Below are 16,136 nucleotides of genomic sequence, written 5' to 3' on the forward strand. Positions count from 1 at the left end.
TGAGTTAACTAAAACAATACATTTTTCAAAGATCGTTCCTTCTCGATCTATGTGCTGAACTATTCCTATAGTCAACACACTAAGAGGTTTTATTACATTCAACAGGCCATTTATGCGTTCAACAGTTTGGATAGGAAAGTAATGACATCATGAATAAGTTAAATGTATTCTATTGTTAGATGTCATCTACATTAGCAGTTGGTAACAAAAGCGACTATACACTGGCAGTGTCACCTGATTTAGTCCCGCCCACACGTCTGTGATTGGCTCCCTTGTTTCTCAACCAATTTCCCTTAAGGGGTAATAAAGCTGATCATCAATCAATTTCCAACTGCAGAAACTACAGAGCATCTTGAATCACTGAAAAACATTGATGGGCAGCAATTCTGAGGTCATGAACCTGGCTTTATCTGGTGCTCAGTAAGCAGAGCTGCTGCTAATGTGCATATTACTACACACACAACACCCAATCTACAAAGATTGACATAGCTTAGCAGTGGAACAGAAGTCAATATAGTAAAAAGAAAAGCATTAAATAAAGCAGTTGCTTGTGAATAATTGTTTACATGTGTGTATGATTTTGACTGATCAACGCATTTTCTGATTGATCAGTATTGGCTTTATAAAATGCCATCCTTTTCTAATATTGAGTTTATTGCAGCCCATTGAGCTCTAGGTGTCATAAACAGCTGATTGCACTTTAAAACACTGCCAGACTCTTTTTCTGATGCGCAGAGAGAGAACAAATCTCAGAGCAACTCTACAGCCGTTTCAATTAAAGAAATCCACTGGGATGGGGGGGATGAATTGAGACTGTCCAAACTCTGTGTTGACCTTTCTGCTACAACAGATTCACACCACACTCCTCTGTCCATGCATCTGTTTCTCACACTGTCAGAAATAAGACAACAATGCCTCAAAAAGAATTAAAAAAGAAAAGAGAACCATTAAAGGTAGGGTAGGTAAGTTTGAGAAACCGGCTCGAGATCGCTAGAATTTGAAAATACACAACAGGAGAAAATCTGCCACTTCCTTACAGAGCCCCTCCTCCAACACACACGAACGCGCACATGACCAATGAGGGCACGAGATAAGTTTGTGCACGAGATGGAAGGCTGACAGGCAGGTAGGCCATCCAGTTATTTTAGCCGGGCCGGCTAAATTGATTGGTCGTGCTTTTTACAGTACTACGGCTTCCAGAGATTACATTTTTTTATGGATTTTTTGTCAAAGCACTTAAGATATTCATTGCTATCGGGATGTTAAGAGCATTCCATGGAATATAACAAAAAGTGTATCTCAAGCCGGTTTCTCAAACTTACCTACCCCACCTTTAATGGAGGGCTGTCCAAAATACCAGTGTTAGCTTTAAAGCTGTGTGTACTATGGAGAAGTGTAAAGGGCTAGGTATATGAAAGAAAATACAAATATCACAATATAGATACTGCAGAGATATTGTGGGTTACAGAATAAAGGTTTTGATAAATTATGATTAGTTTTGTGGATATAATCGTTAAGTGGCTAAAGGCAAATAATAAAACGGATAGAAAAGTCTGGTATATTCATAAAATGACATAATGTTACTGTAATGCAGCCTTTCAAGACCAGAAAAAGACAACACTTTTTCAATATAACGATATTGAAACATTCACACCCTGTCTAGTCTCATATCAAAATATCAATATAGTGCCGAGTCCTAATTGTGTAGGAAAACAAGTTTTGGATTAATTCTGTCATTAGATTTTCAGTAGTAAAGGACAAAACTTGACATGTCTAGTACAGAGAAAAGTTTAAATGTTCTCACACAGCAGCAGGATGAAGAAGTGTGTGTGTGTTTGGGAGAGGGAGAGAGGAAGACGGAGGGATATTAAGGGCCAGATAGATGGCTAAAAAAGACAGAGATGGTGAGATGACAGGCCAGAGAGATAGATGAAGGAGAGGCGGTGTTCATATTCTCTGTTGCCTTCAGCGACAAACTGTGGCCATAAGACATCAATATTAAACACAGCAACAAGACACACAGCTTTCACACACACACACACACACACACACACACACACACACACACACACACACACACACAATCATCATCCCCATACCAAACACAAGACATCAATATCATATATGAGCATTTATATGCAGAATATTTTAGCGACAAACATAATGTGTGCTTCTGGAGAGCGGCAGATGATTGAAAGCTTAGTCGTCGGAGGCACTGGGATTTAGGCCAGCACTTAGAGAAGGAGAGACATCGTCTTTCTGTCGGAAATGAGTAAGCTTGTTTTCCTGAAATCTCTGCATACTGATGTATTCAAAAAAAAATAAGAAGGGGTTGTGTTTTTTATATTAAAAACAAAATTATGAAATGGAGGGTGCGGGTTGTTCCTTTATTGAGGATTAATAATTAAACAACGTCTCTGATCTGTCTGATGTCACAGGAAAGACAGAGTTGGCCAAACAGGTGGCTCGCTACATGCACAAGGACCTCAAAAAGGTATGTGCACACACACACACACACACACACACACACACACACACACACACACACAGTATACACAGCGGTGATGTAACATTCAGTCAATAGGTTGAAAAGAAATGTTCTCATAGATAAAAAACACAGACATTTAATTTAGCGACCTATTCCCGCTGTGAAGAAATGACAGAGAATTCAATTTGTTTTGGTTTCCATGGTAACTATTAGTACTAGATGTTCAACAAGATGATAGACACTGATACAGCAGAGCATGGAGGTTAACCCATCGTGTGATTGCAGGGGTTCATCCGTATGGACATGTCCGAGTTCCAGGAAAAACACGAGGTAAGACCCTTGATTACTTCTGTATGTACTCATAATGGATGCATAAACAAAAATGTCATATTTGTTCCTTGTTTGTGAAGCTTTGTTGATACATTTAATCAGTAAATCTGAGTATTTTGTTTTGACATTCAAGTACCAAATCTCATCATTTCACACCAGAATTGTTTTGTGGTTTTCGGCATTATATGTCAAGTGTGATTATTACAATTTACTTTGTGTGTTACATAGTTTAAAACGTGCCTCTGTTCCTCGTCTCCCAGGTGGCGAAGTTCATTGGCTCCCCGCCGGGGTACGTGGGACACGAGGAAGGCGGTCAGCTGACCAAGCTGTTGAAGGCGTGTCCCAACGCTGTGGTCCTGTTCGATGAAGTAGACAAGGCCCACCCTGATGTCCTCACCATCATGCTGCAGCTCTTTGATGAGGTATGTACACACACACACACACACACACACACACACACACACACACACACACACACACACACACACACACACACACACACACACACACACACACACACACACACACACACACACAACAAAAGAGCACAGAAATATCTGTTAGTCACATTTATAAGACATTTGCAAACTGTAACGAGTCCCTTTTGCTCTCTCAGGGTCGCCTCACAGACGGTAAGGGGAAAACCATTGAATGTAAAGACGCCATCTTCATCATGACCTCTAACATTGCAAGTGATGAAATTGCCCAGCATGCACTGCAGCTTCGTCAGGAAGCAGAAGAGGCCAGCCGCAGGAAGCTGGCGGACAAACTCGGTGAGAGACACAAAGCTAAATACAAATGCATACACGAGGATGACTTGCATCACACTGACTTGCATTTGTTTCGTAACATTTGTCATCTTACTACAGCGTCAAAATTATTTGTACGTTGTGATTTTATTTGTTCCTACATCGAGAACGCTTATAATCCCATTCTGACATTACTTTTTCATTTGTTGCTGTGATATAATAATGTGAAGTATGGTCAAATAGTTTCCCTACAAAATCATTGTATAAATGTTTAAGAAAAATGAACACATTCACTCCAACTATAGTGATTTTGAGTGACACGGTAAAGACATACAGAGCCCTCAGATAAACAAAATCAGAATTGAAATGGATGTTGTGCTTTTCCCCAGAGGACGTACAGAAAGGGGATGACGTCAAAATCTCCCGACAGTTTAAAGAAAGTGTGATTCGACCGATCCTAAAGGTAAGTAGGGAAAAAGAAAAATGCAGCAGTGTCCTGTATTTGGCCTGAGAGACATCGGTAGTCACTTCTTTGGTTCCTCCACAGGCTCATTACCGGAGAGACGAGTTTCTGGGTCGGATCAATGAGATCGTATACTTCCTGCCGTTCTGTCACTCAGAGCTGCTGCAGCTGGTCACCAAAGAGCTCAACTTCTGGGCCAAGAAGGTACGCAACACCGTGATATCACAGCACCCGACATTTATAACCTGGGTGTCCTGCAGTGGGGCTGTAGGCCCCGCCCACTTCTTCCTGCAGCCGCTGAGCTGTGCAGGAACACACCAGATCAATATGATGTGCCACTACTACTCACTATAATGTGATTAGAGTGTTTAACATGTGGAGCCTTCATCAATATTTAATTATTAATATTACAGCGGGTCTCCTGAGAGCCAGCAGGACCCTGCAGGCAGCTGATAGGACCCTGACTCATGACTCACTCACACTGTGTGTGTGTGTGTGCTTCTTTTTGTTATTTAATGTTTTAGGTGTCTCGTAATAACTAGCTTCTGTCTGCATGTGGCTGCGAACATGCAGCATAAATCTCATTATGACAGCATCCTCAGGAGACATTTGTTTGTCACTCACTTATATTAAATCAATTAAATGTTCAGTGCTATCATAATTTGCCTTTAATACGGTATTTAAATGTTGTGATATTAGTGTTTGCATCTCTGGAGTAAAACATGGCGTAGGACGTATTGAATGGAGTGTTAACATGAGAAGCTAAATGAGCAGCTCTGCTTGCTGCTATTGACTGATGTTTGATTAAAACGCATTAAGGGCCTGTTGATTAGCGCTGGCAGACATGCTGCGTGACACTATCTGCTCTCTGTGTCCGTCTCCTGCATCCACCATCAGCTCCGTCTGATCTGACTGTGTATGGTACTGTGTTATACTTAAGGCCTCACAATTTTAAGCTCACCCATTTAACACTTTTTTCTTTAAGGATTAAGGAGGAACTCTTTTTTTGTCATATGCACTAAAGCCACAGTGTAGTTGTTGGTAATTGGTTCTTAATCGGAGACAACAGTGCAACATACGATAAGCTAGAGACATAAAGAAATATGAAATGAAATAGTGCAATTAGAAATAGTGCTAGTGATACAATAGTGCAAGTAAAATGCAGGAATAAGTAAGCTGTGTTCAGGTACAATAGATTAAGATAAAACAGAATGTGAAATTAAATTCTGCACAGTAGAATAAATACTGTATACTGTGATGGTATATACATCTGTGGATATTTGGAACAAACAGATGTACAGACGAACAGTGTTTTATAGACATATGTGTGTGGGGACCTCAGCAGCCTTATTCTCTTCTCTCTCCGTCATTAGGCCAAGCAGCGCCATGACATCACTCTTCAGTGGGAGCGCCCGGTTCTGGACCTGTTGGCAGGGGGGTACAACATGCACTATGGAGCACGCTCCATCAAACATGAGGTATGAGCTGCAACTGGGTTAGGATAGTTCGATTAAACTCTGGTTATGTGTGTGATTTGCACGTGATGTGTAACTTGTATGAGTGTTGGCAATAAGCTTGTGCTTGGAGAAAGAAGGGTTTTTAGGGGTTTTTCTAATATGTTATAGCCCTAACAATTAGTCAAATAACCAAAGGGTCTCCTTTCAGCAGAGAAAAATGACAGATTTTCAGAAGTTAAAGGTTAAATACAATAATATTAAATGACTGCAATTTATTTTTATTTCATGAATTATGAGACTGTGGTTTTTTTCTAGATTAATGTCTGGTCTATAAAATCTCAGAAAATAATATGATATAAAACAGAAAAGCGAGATATTTAGGATGCTGAAAAAAGTGCATTTTTGTAGGATACAATAATTTGTTATTAATTGATGATCAGAGTAGTTGGTACAGGCGGTGGTGGTGAAGTCGATAGGGACTTGGCTTGGCAACTGGAAGGTCACCAGTTCGAGTACCGGCAAGACCAAGTGCTACCGAGATGTCCCTGAGCAAGGCACCGTTCCCTACACTGCTCCCCGGGCGCCGTCCACGGCAGCACACTGCTCCTAACACTAGGATGGGTCAAATGCAGAGGAGCAATTTCGTTACATAGTACCTGTACTGTGAAATGACAATAAGAGCAATTTATTTATTTACATATTTTTCTGTCTATTCATAGCTTCTATAAACAATGCAGTTATGGTTAGTTAATCCTTGACTGTTATATAAATAAACATAAGTAATACAATATTCTAATTGCAAATAAGGAAATGGGAATAATCTGATGCTATGGGCCAAACAACCTGCACAACTCATTAGACAACACAGCCTGTATACCACTTTAAATATAATTTTCTGATCTCTTCTTCCCCACCAACCCGGCGGCTGATCCCTCAGGTTGAGCGGCGGGTCGTCAACCAGTTAGCCGCGGCGTACGAGCAGGAGCTGCTGCCCAAAGGCTGCACGCTGCGTATCACCGTCCAATCAGAGGACCAGGAGGATCCGAGCACGCCCAGCCTGCGCCTGGAGGTGGTCGGAGAGGACAGCACATCGAGAACGCTGGACATCCGTCCGCCACTCAGCCCTGAACACTAACACAGAGAGTATATCCAGATATTTATGCACACATGTACACTTTCCACACTCACAGCCTCATCATAGTGTCAGGAGCATGGATAGTTCTTGATGGATGTTACCAATAAAAGTACCTCTGATAAACACATCACTGCCTCTCTGTTTCAGTAATCACATGCCAACTTTTCGCAATATTGCAGTATAATATCTGCCAACTATGTGTGCTGTAAGCAGTATATAAAGTCATCCTACGTGACCATTAAAGTGTATCATATAACAGACTTTCATATCAGCTGGGTGCTGATATCCAGAGCTGTGCACACAGTTGTTAGATATCAAATCTTAAGTGCAGGGGGAGTAAATGTTGCAGGTTGTAAACGAAGCAAAGAGGCTTCAGTGCCTGTGCATCTTCATGAACATCAAACATCCCATCGGTGGATGGAAGCCATCATATAAGCTAAACTAAACTTCATATCATTACGTATGTAGTAGCCTATTGTTAATGAACCTAGTTGTGACGTAGTGATGAAGTTAATGTCCACTTTATAGTGTAGAGCACTGAAAACAGCCAAATTATTGAATATTTATTCAAAGCTATATTTAAGTTAATGGCAATGAACAGTGGCATATCCCACATTAAAAGGCTGAGTGGTAGATTTGTTGTTGCATGATTTAGCAGAGAAAAATATCGTCAAATGGGAAAAATCCTAACAGATTTGTTGACAAATAGCAACACTTACATTCCTTTAATACGTACAAAATTATCTGATTTAAAAATGATTATGTGTGGATGAATAACATCTACGAGTTGTCTGTGTACGTTTGCTTTGAAGGAAGGGGACATTTGAATGACCAAAGAGAGTTTGGCATTGCCTCAGATTGTTGCCTGTGTGTTCACTTTGATGCTCACTTCATTTAGAAAATCCTCACCAGCAGAGCTTCACTGATAAATGTTTGCAAACACAACTTGATAATTCATTTCATTTCAGTGTTTAATATGTTAGTGGAGAAATACCAAGCAGAAATGTATAGCAGCCCGTTTGAATGATGGGTAATAAAACTGCCTTGTGAATTGTTTCTGTTGATGCATGCGAGTGTAAAGAAGTCTCTTCTGTCACAACGATGTGCTCCATGCTGTACACTGACATTAAGAGAAATTTAGAGACATAAAGAAATAATATTCAAAGTGTTGTTTCATAAATGTTTTAACAGCATCTCGACAAGGCGCCAAATATAATGGAGCGACATTTTTCATTCTTGTATCCCAACCTCCACCGTGTAAATAAAGTCATCACAACAAAAAGGGGATTCCTCTTTTTTTTGTTCTGTTTGTGTAGCACTGACACTCCTGATGGATGGGTGTGTGTGTGTGTGTGTGTGTGTGTGTGTGTATATAAGTGAGACCCAGTGCCTGGGTGGGAATTCTGCAACAATAACGCTTGTCCACCTTGTAAAATAACATGACAGAGGAATTTCCCTGGAATTCTGCTCTGTGTGGGGGTCTGTGTTTGACGCTGGGAGGGAATGCAGCGCGCCAAATGTCACAGAAACATAGAAGACCTCTCACACACACACACACCCTGCAGGAATGTCTCCCCTATAGGGACAAATTAGCATGCAGGAAAAGGACACATTCACTCTTACTGTGCTCCGCCTGGACCCCCCAACAACACACACACATTCAGCCTGTTTTACAGCCTGAGTCACAGTGGTCATTCCCTGTTGATATGGGAAAGTCAAAAACTATAATCATATTCTTTAGCGTTAAAATAATTGGTAGTCAATTTGTCATCATGAAATAAATTGCTATCAATCAATTACATTATATAGAAGAAATGCCATGAATTAATTTGTCCAGCATCTTTACACCGTCTTCTATTAAATTAAATGAATTGTTTGTATGTTCTCAGATACACCTTTTTTGAAGATTTTATTCTGGTAACCTACGAATCGCGGTTTTTCAATATTTTCTGACATTTAAGTATCCAAACGATTTATCAAAAAATAACAGATAAATCAATAATGAAAATAACAACATAAGCAGTTTCCTCCAACAAGATTTTTAAGGCAATTCTACACTGTCTAAAAACTAAAAAATGATTGAAAACTGAAAGTTGTATCCATTTATTCTCCATCTCCTCCATGATTAGTATAGTTTTAGTAATGGATATTGAAAAACGACTGTCGCTTTTATCAAGACCCTCCTCATCAGCGTACCTCAGCAGAATAATACATTTTATTTTGTGCATTCATAACGACTACTGTTTGCTCCCTTTCAATGTTTCCTGGTGATTCGTTGTACGGTAACTGAAACGATGGTAAGTACAGATTTTAAAAGGTTTCTGACAACTACTCTTGAACCTAACCCTACACTGTGGCTAAATTACTAGTAGTCTGCACTGTAAACTAATTGTATTTATTTATAAAATGTTATCTGCATGTTGTGAAGTGGATCAAATGAGCCACAGACCTGCATGCATTTTCAAAAGTGGGACTCTTGAAGTAGCTGCATCTGGTCAGTAGATCAGGTTTTGCTATGATACCTCAAGGCTTTTTTCCAATCTCTTATAACCCTCAAACACATCTACACGTTATGGTTTTAGGAAGTCAAGCTGGCGTGCGTGTGCGTGTGTGTGTGTGTGTGTGTGTGTGTGTGTGTGTGTGTGTATCCATTTACCCTCCCCAAGGATGAAGACAAGAATAAGAGGAGGAGGGGAGAGAGAAGAGGCTCTTAGTCTGTCCGTCAGGCTATTTCTGACTGCTGCCATTTCTCTGATTAGATTATGGAGAAACAGAAACCTGGCCCTCCATCGTCCTAACCTCCCTCTCACTCTATCTCCATACATTTTGCTCTCTCCATCCCCCCATCTTCCCTCCGCCTCATGCTCAGCTTCTGCCTCTCATCCACCTTTTTCGCCTTCCCTCCTGTACTGCTGTCCATCTGTCTGTCTTTCTGTCTCTCTCTCTGTGTCTCCTCCACGTTCAGCTGGGGGTACAGATGGAGGAGAGTTTAAGGTGCAAGAGAGAAGCAAAACAGAGAAGTAAAGGTAAAACGTCAAATATGACAGAAGGATGGGAGAAATAAAACATGTATCAAAAGCAAAACAATCTCTATTAGTTAAGACATTCCTTTTGGTATTGTTTTCCTTGATCAAAGACCAGGACTCAAGCTGCACACAGAGCCACTAGAGTCAGTAATAATGCATGGCCTTAGTTTATATTGGTGTACATTATATAAACAAGCTCTAATCAACTCAATTACAGATAACATTTGGGGTAACCTCTTGTGTTCGAGGTGCTAAACATCCCTGGTTCCTTGTTCTCTGTTGCTGTCCTTCCCCATCTCTCCCCTCTCATTTCCTCTCACTTCTGTCCTTTAATTCTTACAATAATCAATAAAAACATTTCACATAAAACACTCCTTTTAGTCAGGAGCAGAGTGGCCCATTGTGTCCAGTCAGTTACAAGAGGGTTTATTGAGTAAAAAAAGCACTAGATTTGAGATGGTACTTGTGTGTGTCTAACTGTTGTGAACATGCACAATGCTGATGAATATGTGAGATCTGGCTCATGACCTCTACTGCTTATGATTACTAATGTCTGTTTTGATAAGAAAAAGATAGCTGAAGAAGTGTGGGTGTGTTTGATTTCAGAGCAGTTTCTGTGCAGCAGCAGCAGCAGCAGCAGCAGCAGGTGGAGGTGGTGAATGATGAACGACTATAGGCTCTCCCATTATCATATCTGTCGCTGCTCTTAACGGGGGATTTTCATCCGTGTCCCTCCGCACTCCTCTCCTCTCTCCCTCCCCTCTTTATTGTGCTCCCCCAGGAAAGCGATCGATTCCACCTCCATTACCTCAGTCCTCTCAGCTCTAGAGATGCTCCTCATCCATGCAGCTGTGAAGCCGCGGTTATCTCAGCCTCTGTACATGTTGGACTCTTGAGTTAACGTCGGGCTTTCAGTGGCTTTGTTGTGGCTCGGGCCGGACCGACGGACAGGGGTTGCACACACCGGATGCCGTCCGGTTACCGCAAGGCAATCACGTGACAGTCCCCTGGGAGAATTAGCATAAAAGACAAATAAAGGACCCCACCAAAAACACACCAGTCTGCCCTCCTTTCTTTTAAAGAAAAGGAAAGAATCCATTCCGCCTAATTCGAACCTTGCTCAGGGACAGCTCGCGTGGCAGATTGCAGCCTAATTAGTTTAGAGGGAATTTAATTCAATTAACTTTCCACAGCTCCGCGCGCCCCGCCGCTGGGCTGCTTTCAGAGCGCGGGGCCAGAGCTGGAGATCTAATTAGCGTGTTTGGAGAAGCTCTCCTGCGCGCGGCCATCCCTCGCTGCTCCAGCTGTGGTGTGTGTGTGTGTGTGTGTGTGTGTGTGTGTGTGTGTGTGTGTGTGTGTGTGTGTGTGTGTGTGTGTGTGTGTGTGTGTGTGTGTGTGTGTGTGTGTGTGTGTGTGTGTGTGTGTGTGTCTCTCCCGGGACCTGTTTTTTTTATCCTAAAAAGCTTCTTTTTTAAGTAACATGCCGTTATCCATTAGGATAATACAGATCTGGTGCCGCAGTGGAGAGATGTACGCAGCATGTGAATAACCGCAGCTGCTCTGCGTCATATTCCGGCTGATGAATGCATGTTGAATTGATGTAAGAGTGGACTTAAATTAGTGTGAGTGTAATTTGATGGGTTAAAATGTATGACCACATTTGTGGAAATTGACAAAACTTCAGCCTGTGAGCCTTTGTGCTGTACAATGATTTTATTCTCATTAAACTGTAATTCACTTCAAGTTTTCCATTCCAATCTTATTATAATTTCGGGATTGTTTACAATATGTACGTTTAGTCAAGCATATACAAGCAACTGATGCTCTTCACTGCAACCAGTGGCTGTTTAAATGTCCCAATTATGATATTTCTAACATTTGAATTTGATGCAATAAGATCATATTTTACATGAAGCATAAAAGAGACATTTGATTCAAGACATTTAGTCTGAATGTTCTTGTGATAAGGTGATTTGCCTTTTTGCTCTTTGACCAGGCTTTTTTTTACGAGTATCATTCATGTCTTTATAAACTTCCCTTAAGTGATGCACCTTGGCCCAGATTAAAGCATTGACCTTCATAAAGGGCACAATATTGCAAAAGAAAAATCTGATTAACGGTATTAAATAAAATAAACAGTATGATATCCTATTTGTATCAGTATTTTATTTTCCTCTTGAGGGGTAGGCTAGGACCCACGCTGATTTTGATCACGTGTATCAACACTACCTGAGTGGAGAGTGCAGGTGCTGCTGTAACCCGGTTAGACTCGCGCAGTCGTCTCGAGCCGGAGCGTCACGGCACATTCCGGTAATTGGGGATTGAAATGCGGGGACAGGAGCACCGACGGGACCCCCCGGCCCCTGGCCAAACACCCCCTCCCTCCTGCACCGTCTCTCATCCATCACCGGGCAAATCAAATGCACCGCCAGCCTCTGCTGCTGTAAAGACGCAGGCTCATGTTAACGGCAGGTTCTGTGATTTTGTATTTATTTTATGTGCGATCAAATGCACCTCTGAGGGAAGGGGAGCTTAAGAGAGGCGATGACACGACACATTTTAGTGACACTGCAGGTGCACACAGCCAGCTGCTCACACTGACCTGGTGGGTTTAACACAGGCAGCTGAGGGAGGAAGAACATGTAGCAAATGAGAGAGAAGTTTGGTTCCTAATATTTAATTATACAAATTATTAGCCAAGAGTATAGGATTTGTCACAATTATTGACATCCAGGATATTTAAAATAAAATCTCAGGTAGCTACATTATGGACTCATGCTAAACGGAAAATGTTACACAGATGAAGGAAATACCTATTATATACCGTGTGTTTATGTGGTAAAAAGAGATAGTGAGTGAATTCAATCAACCATGTTTTGCTTTTGCGTAAAATACGCACAGGTTACAATCAAATCAGCATTAAGGGACTCATTTATAACGGTTTACAGTGCAACGAAAACAGACTCCCACACGATGTCCACCGTGATTCACTATGGGCCTAATAATTAAATATGCACCACCGCAAAATGCAAGAACGAGAGAAAATGTATGCATGTAGGAAAATGAGTTTAACATTCAATCATTTTTGACCTATACTATTATTATTAGTTACGTTATCAAGGTCAAATCATCAAAAAATAATTAACAGCTTTATATACATAAAACATGTATTATAATAATCTAAACTCTCACTGTAGTATATTGTAGGGGTTTTAAAAAGCATAAATGTGGCTATTTGTTAAAATGTTCACAGCTATTTTAGTTTTTTCTTATTATACACTATTATCATATTAATTCAAATGTAATCTCAGAGTGAATCAAGCAGCATGAGGGTTATTTTTGCGTTTCTGCAATATTATCAAAACGAACAACATTAATATCTGTTTTTGTCTCCAGTTGCATTTTATAGCAACAGTTGCAGCAATGATCAGTTATGCTCCCATCATGCATCGTAAAATCAGTTTGCCTTGCGTGTGATTGGAGCAGTGGCCCTGACTTTATTTTACTCTTACTAAAATATTCTAAGGTGTGTGTTTTGCAAATCTTGACATAAAGGAGGTTTCTACCAGACCTGAGGATCAATAGCTGTCTCAGTCTGAATCAGGAAAACAGCTTTCGGCGCACAGGACATGTTCTGTTTTGAGCTTTCATGATGGATGGAGCTGGCAGGCCCTCTCTCTGACTGACAGCTTCACTTGGTGTTCAGACCACCACCGCGTGTCACGAGACAGATATCGGACTGGGGCCTCCCGCGTGGCTTTTCTTTAAACCAGTGTTCCATCTTTCACTCATCCCTTATCCCCTGTCTCTATCCATACACCTCTCCATCTCTCCATCAAGACCATCCATCCAGTCATCCATCATGGGGACCAGTCTCTGCGCCCTGACACACACACGTTGTCCTGCTGCTTGCGTCGTTAAGGCCGATCTGCATGCAGCGCAGCGCCACAGATCTGCAGCCGGTGGAGACAATCACAAACAATTACAGTGACATGAAAGATGGGGAGGACACATGTTGGGAATTTGATTAGGATTTCCCTACAGATCATGCCCCTTTCGTGTTCAAGATAAGATAGACAAAGTATCGGGTATGAATATAAGGGCTAGTGATATCTTTATTGTATTTTTGAAAAAAAAAATATATAGTGTTCCCAGCACAGAGAAGAGTCCATGCATATAAGCCATTTGTAGGCCAAGGCTTCACCCCTGGTATAGTATATTTGAACAGGACGCCTTAATTCACCATCAAGGGAAAAATAACCAAAAATTACAGTTAAATCCGATTATTATTACAAATGCATAAAAACCTACTCAATTATTATGTCTGCGTATAGTTCTGTAGACCTATATTTTCTCCTTCATAGCCTAAATGGTCTTTATCGTTGAATTATTATTTTTGTGTCTCCTGCCAATACAACATGTTTTTTTTAGATCAGGAAAGAGTTTTATATCATCGAGCTACAATGGTCACTGGAAAAAATCAATTGATCCTTTGATGATAACACAATCATAACCCTCATTAGAAACGGACAGCCTATGTTAAGTGCGTCCATAAAATATCCCCTAATAACAGTCCTCCATGGGCCTATAATCCCTATAGTCGGGGTTCCTCTCTCAGGGGCCCTCAGGAGCCTCTAGGGGACCTTTGTGTCCCTCTCTGTTGACTCAGACGTCATGAATGCCAAAGATCCCCGTTACTGTTTCCGTCAAATCGCCCCCATGAATGTAAAAGTCCAAAGTTAAAGCCTCCGCAGAGGAGAAGTCTCCCCCTGCGCTGCAGCACTATAGGGCGGATTAGTGGCCTGGAAGAGACCGGTCCCCTCTTTGAAGGGATTAAAGTTTAAATGCATAAAGCGGGAGAGCTAGGGTCGCTCCTGGCTGCTCTTTTTTTGGAATCTAGAAATGTAGAGTTTAACTTTGAAACAGTTTAAGTTTCTCGGTAAACTCACCTCTGAACCCAGCAGACGGGACAAGGACACAACAGACGGCACGTCCTGGGAGCTGACTGGTTAACCTGCAAGGCCAAAAATCACCAGGCTTAAAAAATGTGTATATATTTTAAGTGGCTAAAAGAATATTGGAAGTAAGTGGATCACATAAACTCAAATATTTTTAAAAGCCTATATGAGTTTATATGTTTAGGAAAACAAAACTGTTTATGACTAAAACTTGTTGTGTCTTAAAAGTCCATGTGGGTTGGACACGTGTGCGTATCACATAAGGAATAAGTTATAAGGCTGTTTAACGAGACCTTAATTAAGGATCTAAAGCATTTGAAATTTGATAATAATAAGAATGGCCTGGTATGTCGTGATTACGCACACATCTTAAAATGGTATGTTATTGTATTTAAGTGCGATATATCTTTAGAAATAATTACGTGAAAAGACTAGGGCTCAGGTTTGCCCTCTTAAACCCAGAGCTCTTGTGTCTGGCCTGGACTTGGACACAGCGACAGACATCAGTGACGTTCATCCAGAACTGTGAGCCAACATCAGCACCAACAACTCTACCAACAGCAGCTCCGCGTGCCGCCCCGCCCCAAACATCCACAGCTCTCACCAACCACACAATAAACGCTTTAAACAAATCTTATTATTTATACTTATTGGTAGTTTAAGTGAGTGCAACGCGGCAAATGCACGCATGCGCGTGTTTGGTGGGTTAATGACATTAAGGAGCATCATCATGCAGCCTCTGGTCAAGAAGAGATAAGAGACACACACACACAATCCAAACTTAATTAATTTATCGCATTCACGGAAAACGTAATTTTGGTTTGTGGGTTATGTTATTTGTTGAAATGTATCCTCTAATAAAACGCCTGTTAATTTCATGAACAGAGCCTGAAATGTCGTGTTTTCGAATTGCATCAGATTTGAAAACTGCATAGAGCCGGTTTCAAGTGTGTGTGCGTGCGTGTGCGTGTGCGTGTGCGTGTGTGCGTGTGTGTGTGTGTGTGTGTGTGTGTGTGTGTGTGTGTGTGTGTGTGTTGGGGGCCGTGTGGGATATGACTTATCACATTGTATGACACCGAACAATAAACTTAAACCAATTTATGGAGCGTCAATGCGTTTATGGTTAGCCTGTCGTGGATGCTCAGTTGTCTCCGCAGCCACTTCCCTCTCTAGTCCTATACATCAAAGTGACGCTCACTCTGGTGACATCTCCGTAAAAAGTGATCGGAATCAAATCAAAGCTTTTAATCTCACCAATCACCGTCACATCTGGACGTGTTCCCCTACATAAAGACTTCTGTGGCTGAGCTTCACTTGTTTCCACGAGCCGTTTGAGGGGCAGTGAAACTATGATCAGCAATGGAGCATTATTCGATCCATTTCCTCAGCCTGTAACAGATACAATTTAGTCACATGTTAATAGGTTAAATATACTGTTTTAGCATACACTAATCGTTAGCACTTATAATAGGCTAGGTTTTTGCACAAATAAACCAGAAATTAGGCTCCCAGAACAGCAAAATGGTGTCT

General features: G+C 41.2%; 1 protein-coding gene across 1 annotated transcript in view; it reads left to right on the forward strand.

Annotated features, from left to right (window-relative positions):
* The window catches only part of clpb (caseinolytic mitochondrial matrix peptidase chaperone subunit B), a 32,768-nt gene extending 24,864 nt beyond the window's left edge, over positions 1 to 7,904 (forward strand). The window contains exons 9-16 of the mRNA XM_034115154.1: positions 2,439 to 2,494; positions 2,774 to 2,818; positions 3,079 to 3,240; positions 3,435 to 3,591; positions 3,957 to 4,030; positions 4,115 to 4,234; positions 5,404 to 5,508; positions 6,425 to 7,904. Of these exons, the coding sequence (XP_033971045.1) occupies positions 2,439 to 2,494; positions 2,774 to 2,818; positions 3,079 to 3,240; positions 3,435 to 3,591; positions 3,957 to 4,030; positions 4,115 to 4,234; positions 5,404 to 5,508; positions 6,425 to 6,622 (917 nt within the window). The 3' untranslated portion in view covers positions 6,623 to 7,904. The remainder of the gene's footprint in view (positions 1 to 2,438; positions 2,495 to 2,773; positions 2,819 to 3,078; positions 3,241 to 3,434; positions 3,592 to 3,956; positions 4,031 to 4,114; positions 4,235 to 5,403; positions 5,509 to 6,424) is intronic.
* Positions 7,905 to 16,136: the final 8,232 nt, after the last annotated feature.

The sequence above is a fragment of the Trematomus bernacchii genome, unplaced genomic scaffold, assembly GCF_902827165.1.
Source record: "Trematomus bernacchii unplaced genomic scaffold, fTreBer1.1, whole genome shotgun sequence".
Classification (NCBI taxonomy): domain Eukaryota; kingdom Metazoa; phylum Chordata; class Actinopteri; order Perciformes; family Nototheniidae; genus Trematomus; species Trematomus bernacchii.